Source organism: Rosa chinensis, chromosome 7 (genome assembly GCF_002994745.2).
Source record: "Rosa chinensis cultivar Old Blush chromosome 7, RchiOBHm-V2, whole genome shotgun sequence".
NCBI lineage: Eukaryota > Viridiplantae > Streptophyta > Magnoliopsida > Rosales > Rosaceae > Rosa > Rosa chinensis.
Window position 1 is genome coordinate 11,650,138 of NC_037094.1, and position 25,840 is coordinate 11,675,977.

At 41.9% G+C, this 25,840-nt stretch overlaps 2 protein-coding genes and 1 long non-coding RNA gene across 3 annotated transcripts; 1 reads left to right on the plus strand and 2 right to left on the minus strand.

Annotated features, from left to right (window-relative positions):
- Nucleotides 1-13,573: 13,573 nt before the first annotated feature.
- On the minus strand, nt 13,574-14,599 carry LOC121050600 (putative F-box/FBD/LRR-repeat protein At1g78760). The gene has a single exon (XM_040511326.1). The coding sequence runs from the start codon at nt 14,597-14,599 to the stop codon at nt 13,574-13,576; it is 1,026 nt and encodes a 341-aa protein (XP_040367260.1).
- Nucleotides 14,600-18,127: 3,528 nt separating this feature from the next.
- On the minus strand, nt 18,128-21,418 carry LOC112179596. Its single transcript, XR_005803788.1, has 4 exons — nt 19,770-21,418; nt 19,328-19,445; nt 19,130-19,224; nt 18,128-18,439 (listed from the first exon to the last, which is right to left on the minus strand). It is a non-coding gene; the product is annotated as an uncharacterized LOC112179596 (long non-coding RNA).
- Nucleotides 21,419-22,178: 760 nt separating this feature from the next.
- LOC112180558 (cysteine-rich receptor-like protein kinase 1) lies at nt 22,179-25,706 on the plus strand. Its single transcript, XM_040511327.1, is given in 7 exon segments — nt 22,179-22,818; nt 23,083-23,207; nt 23,320-23,553; nt 23,556-23,872; nt 23,974-24,118; nt 24,245-24,417; nt 24,419-25,706. Coding segments are annotated over 7 exon segments (1,782 nt in total). The 5' UTR covers nt 22,179-22,211; the 3' UTR covers nt 24,600-25,706.
- Nucleotides 25,707-25,840: the final 134 nt, after the last annotated feature.

Here is a 25,840-nt window from a genome sequence, read left to right on the forward strand (position 1 = left end):
GGCAGTAGTCGTATCCAAGGCGGTTCAAGGCTCAAGGACCGAAATTCCCTTTCATGGTATTCCTACTCCGGTTCAAGGGCCGTAGGGACTCACTTGGCATGAATTAGAGCCGGTTCAATGGTCACTAATTCACATCAAGAGGCGTAGAGATCGAGGAATTAGACTACTAAGCGACCCGCCCGCGCAATCACGCAACGGGTGTAAATCACCATGCTTATAACCCTTCGAATACGAAATTGAAGGTTTCTAGCTTAGGAATTAGAGGGAGTCAAGCCCCTAATTCCATCCTAGACATGCTCAAAATACACACCCTAGAGTTGACTAGGCTCCTAGACATGCATTTTAACCCAACAAAAATAGATATAAGCATCCATCATATGAAAATTACATCATTATATTAAATTAAACATCTTTTACACAAAATTTGGGTTAGGGACACAACCCTAAAACCCAACAAGAAAATTACTCACAACCCATAAATATGAACATCAAAGATACAAAATTCAAAGAGAAAAGATTATAGAAGTGTAGGAGAACACAAAAGTAGCCACAATTAGCTAGGGAGCTAATATGACTTCCCTTGAATTACAACTCCCACAAATACCTAAAGCTTGAATCTTGTAGCTTTTGATGAATTCTTGAAGCTTGTGTGAGAAATTCTATGGATACCCAAAAGAAAACTAAAACTATTATGAAAAATGGAGGAGAAGGAGAGGAGAGAGAGAGAGCAGCCCAAAAGGGCTGCTCTGTTTTTGAGGTGGTGCGGCTGTTCTAGGTTGCCCTCTGAGGAGAATAGGTCGTGGGATATATATCTTCAAGAGAGAGGAGGGAAAAGGTTGGATGAGTGGCTGATGTTGGTTCAGAAAAAGGGTCAGGGACACGTGGCTGGGAGAGATTTGAAGGATGAAGTCTGGGTTGCAGGGAAAAATAAGAGAGAAGGTAGAGAAAGTGGTATGCCACGTTTTAGCCTTTAATTGGCTCAAGTTGAACAACTTAATTAAACATAAAACGTGAATATGGCTATGGGATGTGGCTGACATGATTAATTAATCATAAGGGCAAATGGATGTGGTCTAGCACATGGTGGTGAGAGAAAAGCCACACTAACATCAGAAGCCAAACACACGTGCACCATTTCCTTGTTGGTTTAATCAATCAATCATGATTGATTAATTAAACAATAACCCTTTATATATATAAATATATATATATATATATATATATATATTTTCCTTCTCTTCTCATAATTTCAAGTGCATGGCCACAATTATGAATAATTTCATTAAGCTCATTTTCTGACTTTGACCGTGGTTGACCGCATCAATAATTTCATTTTTTTCTCGAAAACTCCAATTTCGCAATATTTTCTCCCATTTTTGAAATTTCGCTTATTTTCTACACAGTAAATAAAAATAGATTAATTACATATTAATTGACATGAGGATTTGCTTATTTATAGTGTTTTAAATATAATTACACGCATATAAATACGTATTATCACTTCCCGGCGATCCTCATTACACTGATCGCGCGCGCTTGGCTTTTCACCGCGCGATCTCCTGCTCAGACATCAGGATCGCTGCTGAGGAACTCAGCTACGAGCTTTACGCCCCGAACCATTTTGCTCGCTAATTCGGTCTTGTCCAATTGGTGCCATTTCCCTTGTACGATGCCTGGAACTACAACACATCGTGGCGCAGATTCGGGCCCCCCCTCGGGCCTGTGCCGGCACAAAGTATGCTCGCGCTGGTTGATCTCCCTGACTGGGCTCGAGTTATTGACGCCGTTGACCGGACTAAAGAAGGATACGAAGATTGGTGGGAGGAGGTTGACTTGGATACACATTTACGCAAGCGTACGTATCATTGTCAAGATAGGGAAATATTATGCCCAAAGTTTATCGTACCACGGGGATTAGTGGCTAACCCACAATCCTTGGGTAATCGGAAATAAAGACACTTAGCAAACAAAGAAAAGAAAAAGAAAATAAATAAAAATGTTAATCTAAGGCACCAAGCCTTAGAAATGCTCGGCTTTGGTTTTCACCAAAGCCTAATCAAAACTAAGAGCCTAGTGGTGGATATGCACAAATGAGTCGAAATTTGTAGGGGGTTTTGAATTGGGAATCAACTAAATTAAACGCAACCGAAAAGTAAACTAAACAACTAATTAACGAACTAGAAATTAAATTTGGGTTTTCAAATTAATGGGAACATGGGAGTGTCGGGTGATTCACACTAACTATCTTGCAAATATCAAAGCCAATTTCACAAATGCATGCATTTCCTACATGTGTCAAGTCCCGTATTTAGTACCGGTTAAGGCTACTAAACCAATTATCCTTTCGGTGTATCGATTATGCCGGTTAGGGCCACAATCAACTCTCTAATTTAGGCATTACGCCGGTTAAGGCCGCAATATCTAAAATTAGAGGCCTAGAGTGCAAGATAATAGAGACCCAAGCAAGCTTAGCTACAATTAAGCTAGCTAATGGTTACCACACTTAAATCCTAGATGCAACAAGACCAATAAGTTGTCAATTTATCAATCTATTCATCACAATTGCCCACAACATAATTTCAAAGGGTGACAAAGCCTAGAAACATGCTTCTAAGGACCAATACATTCGGATTTAAAGCATACACAATGGAAATTGCATTTATTAAAATTAAAGCATCAATATTTATACAAGATGAGTTAGGGCTTCACAACCCTAACTCCCAACAAAGAAATTACTCACAACCCATAACTATGAACATCAAAGATACAAAATTCAAAGAGAAAAGATTATAGAAGTGTAGGAGAACACAAAGGTAGCCACAATTAGCTAGGAGGCTAATATGACTTCCCTTGAATTACAACTCCCACAAATACCTAAAGCTTGAATCTTGTAGCTCTTGATGAATCCTTGAAGCTTGTGTGAGAAATTCTATGAATACCCAAAAGAAAACTAAAACTATTATGAAAAATGGAGGAGAAGGAGGAGAGGAGAGGAGAGAGAGAAGAGAGAGGGCAGCAGCCCTCCTCCAAGGTTGCGGCACTGTTGGGTGTTGGTCTAGGGTTGTTCCTTCGTGTGAGATGAATATATATGTGTATGTGAGTCGCTACTGTGTGCTGCTGGAGAGAGATGATTAAACTTAGGGCCACGTGGCATGACAATAGAGGAAAAGAGGAAGAAATCTTGCTGCGCGTGAGGGGAGGACGCCAACCTGAGGTGAGAATCATGCTTAATTAAACCAATTAACCATGCCATGCCACATGTCCAATTGGAATTGGTTTCCAACCAATTAAACAAAACTGCACGTGCATGCTGCATTAATTAACCAATTCAACTTAATTAAGCAATTAAGCTTAATTAAGCAATTAACAAATCTACAACTTCATCCTTTTGTCGAAAACTCAAATTTTCACCATTTTCGCGTCAATCTATTTCGTTTCCGCAACTCCACTTATTTCCTACAAAATAAATAAAAGTAGATTAATTACATAATAATTGACTTGAGGATTGACTTAATTCTAGTGCTTTAGATATAATTATACTCATATAAATGCGTATAATCAGAGGTCTCCGTCAATTGCTGGGCTCAACGGGACGACGAACTCTTTGCAGCCATCTTTGGAGAATTGAAAAGCCCATATCCTGCCGATGTTGAAATGCTCGCTCGCTTCTCCGAGGATACACCACAATCCCAGCCTCTTCCAGCAACACAACCGGCGCAACCCCTCGCCAAGCTCAAGCTGGAATCGTAATCCGCGAACACCCCCCCCCCCCCCGGAGGTGAATATCTTAGTTCCCACCTTCTGGCAATCGCACAATCAGTGCTTCCCCGGCCGCTGGCCAGTCCGGAAAGCAGAAAGCGGTGATCGCGGAGCCTGAAGTTGAAGACTTTTCCTCTGATGACGACAATCCGCAAACCGTAAGCAACCTTTATTCTCAGTCTTATGCCTTCTCTATTCTTAGAGTTAAGTTTAACTCTATGACCTTGGCAGGTTGCCGCTGCTTTGGCCCGCAAGCGCAGCCGCTCGGACCCTCGCACTGACCCATGGGAAGAGGATGAACCACTCGCTGATCGACTGGTAAGAATGAAAAATTCACGTTAGAAATTATTCATCTTTTATCCCAATTCCTATAATTGTTTCACTCGCAGGTTCGTCGCCGGTCCTCCGGACACGCTGGGGAAGGCTCCTCGGCTGCTGGGGAAGAACCATCTGCCTCGCAGGCCCAAGCGCCCACCGATTCCGGTAATCCTCCACCTCTTGCCAGTATTGCGAGCGATGCGCAATTAGCCTCAATTCCGGTGCAGGTCATAGACGACAGCTCACCTTAGCTGGAAGAAAGGATAGCCCCTTCAGATGCAACATCTGAGGAGCCGATCGCTGCACAACCTTTAGCGCAGGTAGCGCTTGATCCCATTCCCAATGAGGCAGCCCAAGAGCTTGCACCGATAGCAGTCCTGCACGATCCTCCGGCCGCAGAGGAACGCTCGTTCCAAAGTAAATGCCTTATTCTTTCGTTTATCTCTGTATATTCTGATAATTCTTCCTTAAACGCAGAGTCTTGGTCCTGCTGAGGAACCCACTATTGCTGTGGAGGTACCTGTCGCTGATCCTGCTGAACCAGTTGATGACAATATAGTGATTCAAGAGCCTGCCCCCATGCTCTTGAAATAGGAGCGGGGGTAAATGCTGAACCAGAGCCGGAAGCTCCCCCATCATAGAGCCTCAGGAGGCCCACGCTGCCGCTGATGTGGTTGCTGATGCTCCACCGCCTGCGCCTCCTTCCAGACTGGAAAGGCTTGCTCGCGTACTCGAAGTGCCCCCCCCCAGGGGCTATAGACGAAGCGAGGGATGGGCTACAACGACTCCTGAGCCCCGACATCTTGCTGTCGGGAGCATCTGCTAGAACTCAGGAATACTTGATGGTTATTCGCCGCGAGCGAACCATCACTGAGGCCGAGTTCACCGAAATATATGAGCTGCTACAAAACCTCCCTGAGCGGATTAATGAAAGAACCACCGCAACCACACAAACTAGGCAAGCTCAGGCTTACTATCGAGGTCTCGTGCAACAAACAGATGCTTCTCGCGATTTCCTGGGCGACAGGGCCATCCTCGTCAGAGACTTGCGGATTACACAGAATCACCTTCGGACCCAAATCCAAGAATTTCAAGCCCAATTAGCCGCGGTGACGGCCCAACTTGAACATGAAGAGCCCTTGTTAGAGCAGCCCCTGGCGGCCTTTGAAGCAATGTCCCAAAATTTAGCTCAGGCTCGTGAAGCAGCCCAACAAGCAGAGTTAGCCACTGCCGATGCTAGTTTCCGTTTGGATGAACACCTACTTCGCTTGACCCTTGCGGGTCGAAAACTTTAGGCCTCTTATGTTAGGCCCGTTTTGCTTTGTATGAACAATATTATAATTAAAATCTAATATTTAGCCCACTTTACTTGGCCCAAATACTAATTCAAACTTAGGTGATTTATTACCTCTTTATTGATATCGAAACTGTCAAAGAGATAATCCCAAATTGGGCGGTTATCTCCTCGAAGACTGCTCCGCTTCCCACGCATTTTCGACTCCCTTCATTTCCAAGATTCTAGCATTCAATTCCATTGATTCTCGCCTTGATGGCGTTGAAAGTCTTCAACTGCCCATCACGCGTTTGAAATGACTGTCAAAGGGGCTATAAATACCCGTACTTAGGGAAATCATGAAGCCAAGCAACCATGTCTTCTCCAGAAATAACGTCACGGGCCTTGTTACTATTCCTTCAGTTTCTAAGATCTTCCTCCCGTGATTTCACCCCTCGCCACAAATCCATAGGCTTCATGGCTTAATCTCAAGACCTGGGTAGGCCTCATGGCCTTATCTCAGGTCCAGCGGCGTGTCTTTGGTTTCTGGGACTCTGGATGAACTCGCCAGTCTCAGTTAAACTGAAGAACACGTCGTGCTCCTAACGCGGCAGAACCACATTCTGAGGAGTCCGTCTCCTCCGATTGTCCGCGTGGAGCAGGAGGAGGAAAAGAGGAAGGCCACTTTGAGGCCGACTGTTCTGCCTCCGCGGTCTACCTCTGGGGCCCGGCTACGAGGTTTCTGTTTTTCCCCAGGAGGTAGATGTGGTTGTGGGTCGCGCTTGCTCTGGATACCATTTCCAACCCGGAGGATAACCTCTTGGGAAGGGTATGATGGATTATTCCCTTCCCTCTTCCTCCGGAACAGACGATAGCCGCGGTGACTCAGATGGGAGGAGGATCTGGGTGAAGAGAGGAATAGTGCCAGCGGTACTGCTCAGATCGTCCTGCTGCAACCAGATTCAGCCACTTTTAAAATTTGTGTTTCTGCACAATGCTTTCCTAAGCCACATTTGGCCTTATCATCGCAAATGTAACCGTGTTGATCTGTTTCTGTATGCCTTTGGCCGCAAAGCCACTTTATGAATAAAAGTTTCTTTTTGCAAAAATTGCAACTGAAAAATGTAAGAAATTGATCTGAAAAAATAAAGCCTCTTGAATGTAAGAAATTGATCTGAGAAAATAAAGCCTCTTGTATAGGCCTTCAAGCATATTCTTTCTACAGTCTGTCAAGGATAATTAAGTATGAATATAGACTTAAAATCTGAATACAATAATAAAGCCTCATGAATAGGCTAATACGTACATATGGCCTCGACTAAGGCCTAGGTTGAGGTAGAGTTGACCCCAATGTTTATCGGTGGAGCGAAGACACAAATCGAAGGCCACAAGAAAAAGGCCTGAATAGTAGTGATAGTTGAAGCGGACCGATGAAGATTATGGTTGCCCCCCAGTCTGGACAGGAGGCTGATCAGGTGGATCCTCGAACTCCCAAACACTAGGATATTATTTCTTCAAAAACCGCCCGTTGATGGGGTTGCGATGAAGGTCGCCATCCACATCTTTGAGATGAAAAGCCCCGGGTTCCAAGATACGGTGAACAACAAAGGGACCCTCCCAGCGAGGGGTCCACTTACCACGACCGGTTAACTTTTCGCCAAGGGGCATAACAGCCTTCCAAACAAGTTCGCCTTCCTTGTAACTACGACCACGTGTCCTCTTATCGTAGGCACGGGCGATACGCTGTTTTTCCATCACCAGATTGTCCAAGGCGGCTAAGCGCTGCTCACTCAAATCTTCGTGTTCTTGCCACATCGCCTGAACGTAATCTTCACCGATCAAATGATGTTGATCTTGTACGCGTAAGGAGTGAACGTTGATTTCTAAAGGTAGAACAGCGTCATGACCAAACATAAGTGCATATGGTGTCTCCTGATCAAAAAGTTCTTCATTAACAACCTCCAAGGTCGCGATTCGATCGTAAGCCTTTTTTTCCACCAAGTATGATGATAGCCGTTCGTATATCGAGTGGAAGGCCTCTATCCCCTCCTCCGAGAGGTCGTAATCCATTAATTATTTACGGGTTTGGGCACAGCGTGGCCAGGCCTTTCTAAGCCTTCTTTTGCGAGCGTAAGCCCCCACTATGCCAATTCAGAGGCCGTCACCCCTGTGGGGCGGCCTTTATCATCAATGCCACTAACCTGCAATGGAGTGATAGGCTCCAAATAGTATCTGGCATCTACATAGTTTGCGGAGACTGGGAATGGACGAGGATCTGCCTTGATCATCTCCGCTGTGTCTGTCTCCCTGTTCCACATCACCAGCTCCTGGTGAAGGGTGGATGGTACGCAGTAACTCCTGTGGATCCAGTCTCTGCCCAGAATGGCACTGTAGGCCGCATAGCAGTCTGTTACGAAGAAAGCGTAAACCCATTCTGCTGGGCCTACCTTAATGCGTAAGAACAGCAATCCTAAGGTCTTCGTTACAGTTCCCGCGAAATTCTTAAGCGTAAGGGACGTAGACTGGATCTTCTCCCTCTTGATTCCGAGCAAGTGCAAGGTCCTGGTGGTGACGACATTAACGGCGGCTCCGGTATCGATCATGATTTTACTGACCTTGGTACCGCTAACCTCCGCTGTGATATACAGTGGTCTCATGTGTTGGACCAAAGCTGGCGTTGGCTTGGAGAACATCATGAATGGCTCTGTGTCAGGTACCTCCTCTGCTCCGTGGGGGAAAGCCTCTTCCACAGGCGTCACAGTTGCAGACGTGACCTGCAATGGTTGCGCATTGTCTTCTTCGACTTCTATACAGTCCTGAGCGGCGACTGGTAACGCATATCTCGGGGGGAGCAGATAAACCATATTACAAGAAACGTTATTCGTCTCTATCTCCTCTACGTCGTCTTCCAAGTTAAGCTTAGGTTCCGTAGCTGAGATATCGGTTTGGAATTGCTTAGCCAAACGATCTACCAGCGATTCCTCTGTGAGGCCCTTCACCTCGCAATGTTCAAGCGCTTGTACCATGGAAGCCGGCTTAGGAGTTTCCGGTTGCATGTGCTCATCTACGGCAGAGATGACTATACTCTGGACCTTCTTGGGTCTCCACTGCAAGGTGTTAGTAGCCCTGTCCTTTCCCCCCAGTCTCTCGAAGACTGAAGCTTTGACTTCTGGCTCCTCACGGAATAATCTGCGCTTGACATGTGGTCGCCGAGTCGGCGAGCCCTCCTTTTGCGTACTCGGAGGTGTCCGTTCCTCAGTAATCCTGCAAAAAACACTGGGCTTAGGTGCCCCTGTCAGCTAATCCTCTTGTTTGTTAATGCTGCGGGGGGTCCTTAATGTTTTAGCAGCTAAAGCCTCCATTTCTCGTTGATACTGCTCAGGTGACTTGACCAGCTGGGAAGGTTTAATCAGGCCCTGGTCTAGAGCCTCTAACGCGCGCTTGGCTTCCCCAAACCTGCGCTGCAATTTCCTGTTTTTGGAGGTGCTTATTTCCACTGCCTTCCCTTTTTCTCTGGTGTACCACCTTCCTTCCTTAATGGTGGCGGTTGGCGCTGGCGGGATATACGGCTCAGTCAGCACATCCTTACCCTTCTTTATGAATTTCTCTTCATGTTTCTGATCAATCGTGGCCGCTCTCAGCCTCCTGAATAAATTGGAGTCCTTTGGGGGTGATAGTGACTCCAATTTCTCTCTCTTTCTCTTGGGCTAGAAGGCTGGTAGTCCCGCGATGACGAAGCCCAATTGATCGGTGGTAGGGAACCAAAGCGAAATGGTTGCTCGACCTCTTCGTGCGACACTTGAATACCGCACTCTTCTTTGCATGGTGAACATAAGACTACGGGCGAAGCCTGACTAATTGATTTAGCTTTGCCCTTCGAGGGTGTTTCGTCCGCGGGGGACTTTTCACCTCGTTCATTCGAGCCCAAATCCAGAGTGGGTTTCCGTCACTGCTGTTTGGTCCAGTTCACATCGACCATGTTGATCCCAGTGTCTGGAAAAGGATCCAAATCTATTAGCGCCGCCGCCGTGACTGGAGCTTCCACCTGCAAACTGCATACCTGAATCTGGTCTTTGAGTTTCACACAGTCTGCGGTGTTATGATTCCACAAATTATGAAATTTGCAGTATTTCTTCCCTTTCAGCTGTTCTGCCCGAGGAAAAGGTCCAAAATCAGTCTTCACCATCTTCGCGGCAATCATTTCATCGAGAATTTCATGCGCCTTGTTGGCATCATATGTTTATGTCGCGAATTCAGGTTTGGTGAAGGCCACCGATTTGAGCTTAACAGGTTCCTTGGAAATTTTCAGCTGCTTCAAGGCTGGATTCTTCTTGCCTGTTAACTAGTAGGCAGCGACGTCATTCTCTTCTTCCTTGTCGTCCTCATGGACCAGCTCTTCAGTGTTATGATGATAATAAGGGTCATAAGTAGCAGGCTGGTAACTCAGGGCCGCTACGGTACAATGTTTTCCTGGCACATATGTCCCTCTGGACGCATTCTTCCTTGCGTCCGTTTCTCTAAGGAGATGCTCGAAGCTGCCCACCTCTGTGATGAGTTCTCCCATCGACTGAATCATGCTGCCATGCTGCTTCTTTCGTTGACGTGGTTCCAAACCCTTGACCGCCAACTTGACTAACTCTTTCTCAGGCAGGATGACATTTAACTTAGCTTTCTGGATTTGAAAGGGCTGAAGGTAGGCGACCGCTGATTCCGTAGGCTGCTGGGCCATTTGGGTGAGAGAGGCCAGGTCCACTTCAGGCTCAATAGTTCAGAAAGTTTCTCAGAAGAGCAATTCCATTGCAGGCCAATCTGCCACTGTTCCTTGTCGTAGCTTGGAAAACCATCTGAATGCAGCGCCTGACAGAGAAGTGCCAAAAATTCTACATTTGAGGATCTCATCGTTTTGGTATCGGCCGCATTGTACCCTAAACCTGGCCAGATGTTTCGCCGCATCTTCAATGTCTTCCCTTGAAAAAGTAGAAAATATGATATTCTTATATCCCCGGGGAAAAGGTGCTAGCATGATATGTGGCGGGAAAGGTCCTTCATAGACCCCATCTGGTTGGGCCCTAGGGTTAGCCAACCTGATCATCTCCTCTACTTCATCACGTCTTACATAATCTGGGCCCGGAGGAGGAGGTGGTGTTGCCATAGTCTGGTGAGTAACCTGCACAGGTATCGTTTGATTTACAGTGGTCATCCCTTCGCCGACGTGCACAACACGGGTAGTAGCCTGTTGCTGAAGAGTCACCGCTGGCCTAATCTCTTCCTTTGACAAGGCTGTTATCTTGATGGGGGTGCTGGTCTGGTCAAGCCCGTAGTAACTCCCTGGCAGTTCTTGATATACCATTTCTGTCCCGTCGCTGTCGTATTGAATGAACGTAGCGAGGTCAGATGAAGTTCCTGCACCCTTCGAAGCCTGATGCTTCTGTCTGGTGGAGGTTCCGCCTGATGAGGCAGGCTTTTCCTTGCTGCCACCGATAACCAACGCTTGTTCTTTATTTCTCTGCGGTGTAGCGGCAACAGTAGCTAAGGGAGAAACAATATTATTATTAGTCTTTTCGCGCTAATTTGGTGGTACGTACTTGCCTGAACCGGATGGCTGGCCAAGAGAGCCCATGATAGCATTAGGATCCCCTAAAGCTTTGTTCAACACTTCTCTCGCTTAGTTCAATTCTGCTCTCTGCATAGCCACCTCGGTTGCCAGGTTAGCACCATTCTTGCGAAGACCTTCCATGTCTGACGTGGTCTGTTTGGTTTGGTTCGCGATAGCCTCCAAGATCTCTTTTTGACACCGATTCTGCTCGCTAGCAACGCTCGCGGCATGCTCCCTCACTGCACTTTCTGATTGTGCGATCTACTACCTAGTTTCCTCTGCATGGCGCATAATCCGTTGATCTATTTCGCGTATGAGCTTATCTGTCTTTACGGCCTCTCTGGCAAAATCAGCGTCCATCTTCTTGCAATGGTTTTCGATATTTTCCATGATGATTGCGAACCTGACCTCGGAGGTCGCTCCCTCTGGAATAGGCTTAGGAACGAAAGCCTCTCCTTCTCCGCTCCCTACTGTAGCGTTAACAGTGGCGGGGATGACAGGCTCGCTGGCCTGATTGACACTGACACTCTGACCCTCAATAGCGGTCGGGTGATTCTCACCTTGTCTTGTTGACATGTTGGGTGATTGAGGGTGACGAGAGAATCTTTGCATGACTTGTTCCTCAGAAAGACCACGACAGTCCGCGCGAGGATGCGGTCTATAACTGGAGGTCTTATGCTTTGAGCAGTTAGCGTAAACCTTTTGGTAAGGGTTTTCGCTAGACTTCCCAATGGCTGCGTTCACAAGGAGACACTATTGTCTGTCCCACTGGGGGTGCCAAAATGTTTGGCTCCAAAACCAGTTGGTGTGTTTGGGGTTAATCAACGATTTTGGCCTACCATTGTGACGGTTCACCTTCACCATAAGTACGCGGGTAATGACGATCGTAAATGCAGCGTTAACTACCGTTGTTAATACCACAATGAAGGAGGCTATTAAAGGTGGTCATAATAACGTGGCGTGATGGCTTTATTAAATAAAGAGGAATGATGACGTTATTTAATAACGTGGTTGGCATCATGGCGCTATTTAATAACGTTGTTGGCGTTATGGCGTTATTAAATTACGCAGAGTGATGGCGTTATTAAATAACGCGGTTGATGTTATGGCGTTATTAAGTAACGTGGAGTGATGACGTTATTTAATAACGAGGTAACGCGATTGACATTATTTAATAACACGGTTGGCGTTATTGAATAACACGGAGTGATGGCGTTATTGAATAACGCGAAATTATGGCGATAATAAGCACAGTTATCAAAACGATATAAAACGCCATTTATGGTGCAAGCTCTCCCTCACCTATAAATAGGTGGCATACTGACTGGGTAAGATATCTGATTCGGACTTTTTTTACTCCACAACTAAGAAACATACTGACTCAGGCATCGGAGGGTTTTCTGCAGGTACCCCCCCCCTTTTCCTCTAGTCGACGGTCAAACTCCAAGTCAACGCTCGAAGGAAGTTTCTCGATTGTTCCTGGTCAACTCCCGCTCTAGTCCGCATTAATTGGTGAGTCAAACTCCTCAACGGAATTTTTCGACACCAACAGTGTGCAAACCGTCTCTTTTGAGCGTGTGATTGCTCAGGCGTGCCAGCACCGCGGGGTGCAGTCGTCGGGGTAGCCATTGACCTGACTTCTTCTTCAAGCGTTGTGGACGAGGAGAGCACCAACCTCGCCACAGGGTTCTTCTCTAGCCTTTCGGAAAAGGACTTTTGCCTTACGGATAAGGATTTTGGGTGTGATCTCTTCGGTCACCAAAATCGATACTCAACGTTGTAGATTGAGCAGAGCAATCACTGGGAAGTTCTGAGAAAGCACGGTGTTTGCTAAAGTGTATCTTTAGCTTCGCTGGCTTGCGAGGGAGTTACCCTTGCTTCGCTGGTAGTATCTGTGGCAGTAGTACTGGCAGTCGGCTCACGAGGAGACTAGGACTGGAAGTACGGTCGCCGGGTTTCAACGAAGTTGAAGGTTTGCTCCGAAGAGGCTTTGTAATCGCTAGGATTGATTGATTCGAGAGGGGTCTCTAACTTTGCCGCTTAACCCTGTATTTATACACCTAGGGTTTCGACTGCTCCTTGCCTTAGAAGGATTATTAATTGAAGTTTCATATTCAATCTCTGCTACTCGATCCCAATAAGGTTTCGTTTCTCTTATGGGTTACGGAATGGGCGAAGCTATACCCCAAACCCGAGTAGGCTTATTTTTGGGCCGCAGGTATCTGCCCGCTGGTTCAAACCCACCAAAGGATCCTGCCAAAAATACTTTTGGGCTCAAACAGAGGTGACGGATATTGTAAAATAGTCCTGGCATGGATCCCTCCCCAAATTTGCATAGAGCCTGCAATATGGTAAAAGGCAACAATTTAGACAGAAGAAAGACGAGAATCCAAAAATTCCATAAGAGATCAAATACAGTAATGCAACTTAAATTATTCGATCAATATATATCGAGAAAATCTAAATGAGTAATATCCTCTCAACTGTGCATTCTTCTAGACTGATATTATGTATATGGCTTTTACACAGATTAAAATCACTACATAAATATGAATTTTTGCGCACACTAGTGTAAAAATAGTATCTTTCTTCAGGGTAGTGTCATTTTACCTTTATGGTCACTGTGTTTAGATGAAGAACTTTAACCCCAAGTATACAGCTAACCACTTCAAATACTTTGTCAAAACCATCTTCCCCGGGTTGAGAAATATCATAGCTTCTTCTGAATGTATGAATTTCTCCACAGATAGACCACGAGCAACATTCCCAGTTAAATTCAAATATTTGAGATTTGGAGCCACAATATATAATGAATGGTGGCGTGCTGAAGATCTCAGGTCAATATGCTCAATATGTATACGATGAAGATTTTCACCAGAAATGCTAAGAGCATCAATGTCTTCGTATTGTTGACGTCTACCCACAAACATAAAATGAATGGATTCCAAAGATGGGCTCTCAATGCAGATACTGTTCGGCCTTAGAACACAGTCAATAGTTAACTCCTTGATGCATTGGCATGAACTCGATATCCATTTAAAAAAATCCTCCTCAATGATAACACTTCTTAATAGTAAAGATTGGAGATTAGTGCAAATGGTGATTGAGGGCGCTTTAAGAACACAGAACTTCAAGTCCAGCGTTAGGGACCTCAAAGATGAACAACGGAAGGTGCAATATGGCAACTCTAAACTTGTTGTTTTCCCTCTATAGTTCAGAGCTAGCTGAAGATCTAACTCTTCAACATTACACTTCACAGCAGTATAGATCCATGTGATCACTCGACAATGCTCCTCACAGTTACATGCAGTTACTCCTTCAAAAACCCAACTGATACGAAACCTTTCTATCTTGCTACCCTCGCGTTGAATCAATAACCTATCCAAATGATTCAACAATTTTGATCGCTTCCACCAGCATTTCCCTCCGGGCAGCGTATTTACATTGAAATTTAATCCCGGGACTGAAACATATAACATTCTGCATCGTTTTGACACACTGCTCGCTCGAATGAGATCGAATGCATTGAGATAGGAAAGAATGTGACAGACAACTTCTTCCGGAAGACAACTAAATCTATCAACCAAACTCTCACTGCTAGCACCTTGGCCTTGATTACTTGTAGTTGCCAATACCCTATGCTGGCGTTCCATGACACGGTTTCCTCTCTGTCTGTGTCACATCGCCTTGAAGCCTAAACAAATTAACAACTGATTAAAGAACTGCATAAATGTATGATATCACCCTAATCTGTATGCATATGCTTCTAATCTGGCTATACTTTGTTGACTGTCAACAAAACATTTCCAACAATCTCACATTCCAATATGAAAGAGTTCAAAAATTCTGTAAGAAACTAAAAAGAAAAGAAATTGGTGCAATAAAATACAATATAACATCGGGTTTGAGAAATATAGCCAATACTAAATAACAAGTGAGCTATCATCAAAGCAACAACATTTTGAACCCATTTGAAACCTTGAGAAATGAATTGAACCCAGATAATTGTAATATACTCCCCAAAATTCAACTGAAGGAAACAATTTGAGTAAGAAATCATATATATGTGTGCGCGCGCGCGCGTGTGTATATGTATATACACTTATAAGAATCGAAATTATAAAAGGGGACAAGAGGCTCACTTGAGACTTGAGAGAAATCGAAGAAAATTCTAATTACTGATGATTATTCAGGTGCAGGGCGAACTCTGTGCTATGCGGAGCAGTGGAAGAGTTTAAACATCTTTTTTTTTTTTTTTTTTTGAAAAACCTTACCATGTGAATTTAATATTAGACGCTTAATTACCATATTTTCATGTATGCATTTTATTATGATTACTTTCTATGCATCCAATTATCATATTTCTTACCTAAAAAAAAATTACCATATTTTTATGTAATCAATTTATTAAGAATTTAAGATTACTTTCTATTTTTATGTATCCAAATTAATTTTTGACTCTAAATTGGAACGATTCATTACCATTAATTACTTTTTGAAATAAATTCAAATTAATTTTGTCAGTGTATTTCCATATTTCTTTATATTCAAATTTCAAATGAACATTCTTACATCGAAAACATTTGCATTAGAGCATGTAAACTATGTTATGATGGTTACTTAAACTAATTAGGAAATCACATGTTTAAAATTGTAAGTTGTGACTTTTTTTTTAAAACTAAAAAAATCATTGTAAACAAAGATTCTGACCCAAAAGGTCATAATAGTACAAATACCAAGCATGCTCTAGAAGTATGTAGAACCTACCGTTGGCAAAGACTACTCATTAGTCATTACATAAACACCAAGGCCCAAAAGTCTATGGCTAAACATAAACACTCTACTTTCAAAGAAAATCTTGATTATCAACTATGTTATGATGAGCACTTACTTTTGGTAAGCAGAATAATTAATATTTCTAAGAAAACTCATAGAAGAGAGTTTGTTAGTAGAGAGTAGATGGAGGATTAGAGGGACCTCGTACCCACATCGCCACCTTGCTAATAGGGATGGCAAAAGTCTCAATCGAGTATTCGATCCTAACGGGGAGAAATTCGGGGAAAATCGGGTAACGAGGATGGGGATCCCTAGTATTTGAATTCTGAAATAGGGTATGGGGCGGGGATGGTATTTTGATCCCCATCCTCATACCCACCCAATAAGAATTATCTGAAATATATATATATATATATATATATATATATATATATATATTATTTATTATATATATTTTTATATTATTTATAAATAAATATTTATGTAAATTTCATCTTTTGTCAATATTTAAATTTTATTAATAAATATATTCAAAAAGAGAAATATTTTTTTAATAAAAAATCTTTATCAACATATCAATTTTCCTTGATTGAAATAAGAAATTTATTTTATTTTGATGTTTGATTTTAACTTCATATTTTACAATCCATAATTATTTGTATAAATTTTTATATAATAAATTAGTAATATTGTTAACTGGAATTTGGGAGAGTACAGGGACCTAATCCCCAATGGGGACGGGGATAGGGAATCCCCAGTATCTTATTAGGCAGATTGGGGTGGATAAGGGGATGGAGAATGAAGCCGGGTATGGGGATGGTAATTTAACTTTACCCTACCCTCCCCATTGCCATCCCTACTTGCTAAATAATACATCGGGGTGTCAAGACACCCTACAAACTAATCCAACCCACATAGCAAGCTACGCCTAGTCAACTCAGGCCTAACTAAAAGCCCAAAGGCCATGTGCTGAACCCAAGCATCCAAGACAATATTAGGAGCCATCATCACCGTCGGTCAGCATTTCATGTTCAGAAAATCAAGTCGAACCAAACTCGTAAACCAAAACAACCGAGATCACTGCATTAACCAGCAATTAAGACTAGTCCGATGACAGAATCGTATTAATTCTCTTGATACGAATATGTCCCATTTTCTATGTCCTTAGAGTTTCATTTAGATCAGTTAGGAGGGAAATGTGTTCGTGAGTTTTTGTTATAGTTTTTTCCTTTTTGTATAAAAAATAAAATAAACACAAGAAGACTAGTTTGATGCCCATATTGAACTATGTATTTTTGAAATTCACAACCTACTTCACTGCCAGAATTCCAAACCCTTACTCTGTAAATGTTGAGATATGAAGAAAGAACTCTCTGACAATTGGTGTAGGGTCAATGACAAGCCACAAGTGGTCGACAAGGAAAACACTTGAGGAAGTACTGTTAGATTTGACTGTGATGCTGAAGCTTTGCCGTCTCGATAGTGTCGCATGAATCACGATGATCAATTGACGACGAGTGTTGCTAGGTGAACTTCGAGTGGCGAATATCGACATCTTGGTGTCGAAGCGCTAGAGAGTAGAGAGTATGGGCGGCTAGATTTTTTCTTTAATTTTTAATGCTATACTTTGATTAAAATTATGTGACTTTTTTTTTTTGAATCAAGGCCAAAAGCCACTATATTGATAACAAGTCAGAGTGATCATTACATACCCTCCTGCTACCAATTAAAGATAGGCAAGAAGTTGTGCTAGTACCCATAGTGGTACGTCCGTACGTAGAAACTAAGACACTCATTTGACATTAAATACATTCAAAATAGCATGAGTTTTCCTTCTGTATTACTTCAGAAGATTCGCTAGAAGCACAAAAAGTGCGTTGGTCCCTAAAAGAACTTAGGGAATTATTGGAAGTAACCTAAGCTATTAACATAATGCAAGTCTAAAACAACCAAGGCCCGATTTACTCAAGTCCAAATGAGAAACCGACATATAAATTTAATATAAAAAAATTATTATACTAAAAATAAAAACAGAGCTAGCCCCATTTATGGCTGCTTTTTCCAATACGTTATGTGATTAGGAACCTTTTCCAATATTATTTTCAAAAACCAAGCTACACATGATAATGAACTAGATAGACAGCCCGCGCTTTGCTGCGGGTATTCTTATTATCGATATGTATTTTCAGTTTATTAAAGTGCGTCTAACATGGCCAGAAACAACCTTACTGAATCAACAATATTCTAGGCAATTTATCATCAACTGAGCCTACCCTGATCAATTTGCTCATTACATTTTAATACCTGAATTACACTTAAAACATTGATTGGGTTTTGCAGTCACAGAAATCATAGCAGTATTCCCCGTCAATTTTAAGACAAACCAGATGTCATTATTGCAAGAAGCTTCTTTCAGTTTGTAGTTGAAAAAGTGAACTACAGATTTTCCCATCAAGACTGCTAATTAGAATAAAAAATAGTACGTGATCATCAATAATTCAAGTACTACTAATTTCGTTGTATGCCTAAGCTGCAAGATTCCAAGTGAAATGTGGAAAGTTTGGATGAGAGCTTGACATAACCGAACTTTGTCTTCGATTAACTGTATTCGACTGATGGCAACCAAGACAACGTCATAGAGTAACACGTCTCAGATTGAAAGCATAAACTGAATTGAAGCCTTCCTTGTAAAAGCATACGTACCCTTCCTTAGTATCCTGGAAAATCCAGATGCAGGGTAAAATCAAGAAGACAGAAATGAAATCTCAGGAAGCTAAATCATCAGGAAAAAACTTAGATGAATGTTATCAAAACCTTGCATAATGAGTATTCAAATTTTACAATTCTGATGAACTGCTACATTGCAAATAGCCTCGAAAACATGTAATAAGATCAATGTTGCTACCGACCCAGAAATAGGTCTTCAGAAAAGAAATTCTAGATAGGGTGGATGGATAAATAAATTTGGATCACTTTCCTCCTCCATCTCAAACCATGACATACCAGAATTTAGCTGCTAGGAAGGGTATCCATATCATCAAGTTATTCTAAGGTGACCTAATCAAAACCTAACAATGTCAATAACATAACAACAGTTCTCCCATCAAGACTAACTCAGAAACATCAGAAAGATCAACATGAGAAACAAACACTGAAGACCTTTATGGAAATTGTATGAGAATTCAACCTATCTAATAACAAAGCATAAAACTTCATACAGACAACGGCATCATGCAGAGAGTGCATATTTACAGATCTATAATAATAAGAAATCATAAATTTTTAGATCGAGAACTGATCTTTCAATGCAAACATTGACACTCATATTGAAACAGATCAAACAGAACACTATGTTCATACTGACAGTACTTCAATTCACAAAATATAAACAAATTGAGAGTGTATACCTTGAATGGCATCCCTGTGGTTCTTGGTGCACAGCCCAATACTCTTCCAGAATCGGTTGCCTCCCTTTCTAGGTCTCTTGCCCCTTCTTGTTTTTCTAAGCCAACATTGCCATAAAATCCATAAGAATACAAATCCATAATCAAATTGAATACAACCAAATCCTGATAACAAAATGAAATTGAAGTTGAGAAAATTACCTCAAGAACACTTGGGTTCAGAAAAAGCCTTGGAAGAAGAAGAACCACCAAGTGCTCATCAAGTCATGAATTTAGAATTCTCAAAAACCTTCAGCTTTGAACAAAAGAAGAAAAAAATCTAGAGGCAAAAATAAGAAGAGATCAGCAATTAATAAGGTGATGATTAGGCATACAGATGAATCACAATGTTGTCTTCAAACACAAATAAGGAAAAATAATGTATACTGACATATGCAAAATTGAGGAATGGATGAAATATGATAATGATCTGCTGATCACAGCTAAAGAAATTTGAGACTTTCAATGCTTGCGCTAGCCTTTCTATCCCTTTCCCTTATTATTTAGCAAGAATCATTGTCTCAACGAACTGAGCCAAGGAGAAGAACAATCAATCGTTCAATGAAAATCAAGCAAAAGTGATAAATTAGAAGAACATATGTACCTGATTGTATACATGTCATAGCAAAACCTTATTGCAACTCGTGGCAAAGAAAAACCTGTCTTTTGCTTAGGAATAAGCGGTTTTGGTGAGAGCGGGAAAGTTATAACTGCAATCTTGGTTTTGGCTGAACGTGGCAAAACCTGTACTGTGTTGTTGTCATTCTAGGATTTCTATTACCTTAGTTACTCTACTGCCCTTGATGTATTAAATCCTGCTGGTGTAGGCATATATATTAGGAGAGGCAATTTCAGGGTTTTCAAAAATTCAACATTAAGCACTGTTTGCTTAATTAATGCTGATGAATGAATTCCACTAAGCTATATTAACTGGATAACCAAATTCAGATCATTTTTTCTCATTCAAGTACTTACTTGCTCCTTCATTGAGCCTGTTTAAAGTTGAATTCAAACTCAAACAAAAGACGCAATTTTATCACAAATCCAACTCAAACAAAAAGTACAGAAGAAAACAATTCATAATTAAACTGAACACAACCAAGCATGAATAAGAAGATGAAATTGAAATTGATAAACTACCTCACGAACAGTTTGAGTTGATTGAAAAAAGCTTTGGCAATCTGAAAGCATATGACAGAGTTAATATTTTTAAAGAACATCTAGTTTGCAATCAAGAGGAGGTATATACCAAAGAACTCTGGTTTGTTTAAAACCCAAAACCACCGACATATATCAAAAAATGATCAATCTGAAAAAAAACACAGCCAATATATCAAAAATGTTATGATGATGTAAAATAAAGTATATTGACTAAGGGTAAAAAAATCTCTAATTTTTTTAGAGAGCAGAATGAGTTAACCATATCAGATTGGACAAAAGAAACTGCAGAGTGTGAATTCATATTCTCGATGCGATGCACTTTCTGTCATATTCTAATAAAATAGAAGTTTAAAACATACTAAGGAAAGCTGATTTCCAATTGACTAATAATCATAATAGTCAAAACACTGGTATTTAATGTTTCTTCCATCATCTGCTTTCTTTTTTCTGATAGGATCTTCTGTCATCTATTACATATACCAGCCAAGAAAAGAACAACATGTAACCCCCCATAACCAAATCTCAAGAAAACAAAGCAAAAGAAGCTTAAAAAGCAAAAACCCATGTCTAATACTGTTTCCTTCATTTCCCAATAAAGCTTCCATTGTTAACCCAGTATTATAATTATTTCAACTATATAAAGCAACCACGAAAAAAACAGAGTGCTTTGCTTTGGGTTTTGCATTTCGAACTCATCCATCTCTAATCTCAATCAAAATTCCAGCTCATCTCTATCAAAACCCACCAAAGATTCAATATTTCACACACATACATAAGCAATAGCCAAGAAAACTAAGACCCACAACGTTTTTCTCCAAAGAAAACAAAGGGTTTTCAATCAAATCAAAGCCCAGAGCCGAAAACAATGAGGAATAAAAATGTACCAAGTGGAAACTGTTGCTGTGTTGTAAGAAGAAGGTGAGTTTGGAGGTGGGATGTTGTTGTTGGTGACTGAAATAGACCGGCCTGTGGAGACAAAACCGTCCCAGAATTGGAATCTCCGAAGGGTGGCGTTGGAGGAAGAGCCGCAGTTGAGGAGGTAGTCATCTGAGAGGGAGTGAGGGAGGTGGTTTAGGAGGCAGAAGGGGGGAAGAGAGAGGGAAAAATGGGTCAGTGGCAATGCCTTAACAAAGATTCAAATAAGAGCAAAATCGTCTTTTTGCCGATGAATGAACAGTTAACTCATCTTTTAATTACGCCTGCAATTTATCGATACGTGTTTCTCATATGTATATCACAACTGCATACATTAATCAACGTGTTTAGCAGCAGGCCTACAGTCATTCTCAATTGTTTATACAGAATGATTCTGTGTCTAAATTAAACAACCATATTACACATACCCTCCTTCCTTCTCTACCAGAACCATTTTTATATATTCAAAATCTTCTTGGTCGTTAAAAAGCGTCAAAAATGTCCTCCTCAGTCAGCTCAATTTTTCAATGCATGAAAAACGATGAAAACAGACGCTGAGGGCTCATCAACCTTCTTCTCAACTCGAACTGAAACAGTTTCAAACTCCAACATTCCCTAACTATAGAAAAGCAAAGAAACAAATCCTCGTCGTAACCAAAATCCATAATTGTGATGTTTTTTCTGGTAGAAACACAGGGAATTTGGCCTATAATGGTTTTCCAATTCACTCTGTTTTCCCCTCTTCTTGAAACAGAGAGGAGGTGAAAATAGAGAATTAGGCCTAGTTTTTTCGAATGAGATGCGATTCCCAATCCCAAAACTTCATTGTTCAACATGGGTTTTCCTCATAATCTTTGTCTTCTTCTTCTCCACTTCCAAATCAGATCCTCGAATCTCCGAAGCCGGTCAGTTCTGCCGAAATTCCACCCACACCTCTGACAGCAACTTCATTCCCAACTTCATAGACGCCATGGAATCCATCTCCAACAGTGTCAACGAGAAACAATGGGGAGAATACAGCATCACCTCACCGGCTCCAAAACTGTACGCCTTTGCGCAATGCCATTCTGATCTCTCCCCAAAAGACTGCTCTACTTGTTTCGCAATTTCGAGAACCAAGCTCCCCAAATGCCTCCCTTCAACTTCAGCTCGCATCTACCTCGACGGTTGCTTCCTCGCTTACGATGACCTTGACTTTTCAGGCCAGGCCCTCGACGAAGATCACAAGAATGTGAAATGTGGGAGTCCAGTCGATTTTTCGAAAGATAATTACATGAAGGAGGGGTATAACCTCAAGGTAAGGGATGTGATTGGTAACTTGACGAAGAAGGCTGAGGGGAATGAAGGGTTTGCTTTGGTGCGGCAGAGAGGTGGAGTTGAAAGTGTTTATGCATTGGCCCAGTGCTGGAGGACCATCAGCGATAAAGGGTGTAGAGATTGTTTGGAAGAAGCTGGGAAGATTCTCCGGGGATGCTTGCCTGGGAAGCAAGGTAGGGCTATGCTGGCAGGGTGTTATATGAGGTACTCTACCGCGAGATTTTATGACATTGAAGAAGAAGAAGAAGCAAATGGAAATGGTGTGGCTCACTTCCACATTCATTTGTACTAAAATCAATCTCGGTCAGAGTTTAGTTTTGGTCCGTGTGTTTTCAATCTTGATGACTGATGTGTCTTTTCTCTTAGGACTCCACTTAAGTATGACTAGTTGTTATACGAAATTTAGCATTTGGTAATCAATATTGAAAACATGTGACCCAAAAAGCCAAATTGGTAACACACGAACCATATTGATTTCAATGTCATGGTAGTTTAATTTTCATTTTGGTGTCATGTTTTTTCAGCTGATCTGTGGCATGTTCTAGCTGTCATTATAGCTGGAATGGTCATTTCTGTTTTGTCTCTCTTTGGGTTTATAATGGCCTACCGGAAATTACAAAAAATGACAGGAGGTAAACATCTTGGAACTGTATCCTAACTACTAATCATTTGTTGTTCTTTACAGCTTCTAATTTAATTTTTTTTGTTTTTTTTTTTCAGTGGACAAATACTCAATTGGGACATCAACTTCTCCACACAAGAACAGCTTGAATTTCAAGTACGAAATGCTGGAAAAGGCCACCGATTACTTCAATGCCTCGAGGAAACTTGGCCAAGGCGGAGCTGGTTCCGTTTTCAAGGGAACTCTTCCGGATGGGAGCAATGTAGCAGTTAAAAGACTCTTCTTCAACACAAGGCAATGGGTGGATAACTTCTTCAATGAAGTAAACCTCATAAGTGGTATTCGACACAAGAACCTTGTTAGGCTTTTGGGTTGCAGCAATGCAGCATTGAAGGTCCAGAAAGCCTTCTAGTCTATGAATATGTACCCACCAAAAGCCTTAATCAAATCCTTTTTGGTAGGGGCACTGAGCAAGTTTTAAGTTGGCAACAGAGATTTAACATCATTTCTGGAATTGCTGAGGGGCTTGTGTATCTCCATGAAAGTTACAGCGAGAAAATTATTCACAGGGACAGAAAATCCAGCAACATTCTCCTTGATGAGGATCTTACTCCAAAGATTGCTGATTTTGGACTTGCTCGCTGTGTTGGTCCTGATAAGTCTCATCTTAGCACAGGAATTGCAGGCACATTGTAAGAAGAAACTACCTCTAGCTACCAGTAATTTATTTACTTTACCAATATTACTTACTACAAGGTGAAGTCATTAATTTGGTTTGGTTTTTTTGTTGCAGAGGTTATATGGCTCCTGAATATCTTGTTCGAGGACAACTAACCGATAAGGCTGATGTTTATGCCTTTGGTGTGCTTGTTCTCGAGATTGTATGTGGCAGGAAGAACCATGTTTTCATCGAGGGTTCACACTCAGTTCTTTATTCTGTAAGATTCATATCTATCTTGTTACTATATATTTATCCAATGGCATGGTCATCATTTAGGCCAAGTTTCATTTTCAAGTAGTATTCCTAATATGCGTAATGACATGCTTTTTTGTTGTGGCATCAGGTTTATAAGCACTATAGGGCCAATACTATTACCGAATCTGTTGATGCCATGTTGAAAGGTGAGTACTCCAAAAGAGAGGCGTCGAATGTACTTCAAATTGGGCTTCTGTGCACGCAAGCTTCTCTTGCACTGAGACCATCCATGTCCGAGGTAGTTCACATGCTGACCGATAAAATGTAGCATTCCTTCACCAAAAAAGCCTCCATTCTTGAATGCCAGCATACTTAATTCGGATTCCTCTAGATCTACATTGAGCTATTTGTCAAAAGAGGGAGGAGAGTCTCTAAAGTCTGCCGATCTAGCCAGCTTGGAATCAAATTGTATTCAAACAATGGAAGCATCTGAACCAAGGTAGTAGCATTGGATGCAACTGTATCTGTACTTGCATGGTTTCTGTTCTTGTAAATAATGAATGAGGAAACTTTGCAACACGTGTATAGAAGGTTTTGTGATAGTTAGGTCTATAACTGCATCTGTATAGTTTTGCTTTTGTTGTAAATCTCTTCCTAGATGATATGCAATGACCTAAAAAGGTCATGTTTTCAGGTCTGGAATTCTTCATTACATGGTTTTCTTCACGTCTAATGAATTAGTAGTTAAAAGATCCCTTCATTACAAAAACAGATTATTACGAATCCTTAGGTCTGGAATAGCTATGAGACTTTCAGTTGCGTTAACTATCTCAGGTCAAGTAGAAGTTCATCTTGTTTTAAATTGTTTGATAGAGTTGTAAGTTGACTAGAGCCATATCTCTTTACCTTATATTGTTGATATGACAAGAGCTCAGAGCTGTAAATTTGTAATCCCAGAGAATTCCATCTGTCCCTTGGCTTTGATTATATCTAGTGTTAGGTGGTTGAAGCAAAAATAGCAAACTCCAACAGACACTCGATCGATTGGGTTTGATTCTGAATAGCTTAAATTTTGGGTCTTGTATGATGAGACAAAATAGGCATTTCAAAAGTCCCACATCGATGAAATGCGTCCGAATGATGACGTTTATATAGCTAACAGTTTCTTAAACAATTGCCGAGCTTGGTTACGCGAGCTTGTGACCCAAGTGGGGGCATTAAAGGTGGTCTTGGAAGGTTGGTTCCGTGAGGGCACACCCTAAGGCTTGCGGGCTCTCCGGGGAAGGTGGGCCCATTTCATTTGGTGGTGGAGCAGCTAGCTGGAGGAGGCCAAAAGTAGTGGCCAAGAATCCGACGGTCGTTCGGAATGCCTTCCGAGAGGAGGAAGGGAATGGGAGAGTCCAAAGAGGATCCCCATAATCACCGGCGATAACGCCGCGTGGCACCGCCCGCCGAAACTGGCGGGGGTGACCGAAGTAATCCCGCCGTAGCGCAGGGGTACAATCAGCGATGACTGGAACCACAGAATGGGTTGGGCTCACTTTGCTGGCACCTTGGGAGGGAACGTGAAGCATTAATAGGGGACCTGCCTCTCCAACCGACTCCACCTTTTGAAGAACAAGAATAAAATATTGGGCTTTTTAAAATGGGCCGAGGAGATTGACCGACCCAGTCGGCCGGCCTTTTTAATTTTGGCGCATATCTTTTCTGGGTTTTTATTTATTTATTTTTGGCGCATATATAT

Excerpts from the sequence above, each read along its gene's own strand:
- LOC121050600 (XM_040511326.1), bottom strand. The coding sequence starts at position 14,599 with ATGGAACGCCAGCATAGGGTATTGGCAACTACAAGTAATCAAGGCCAA.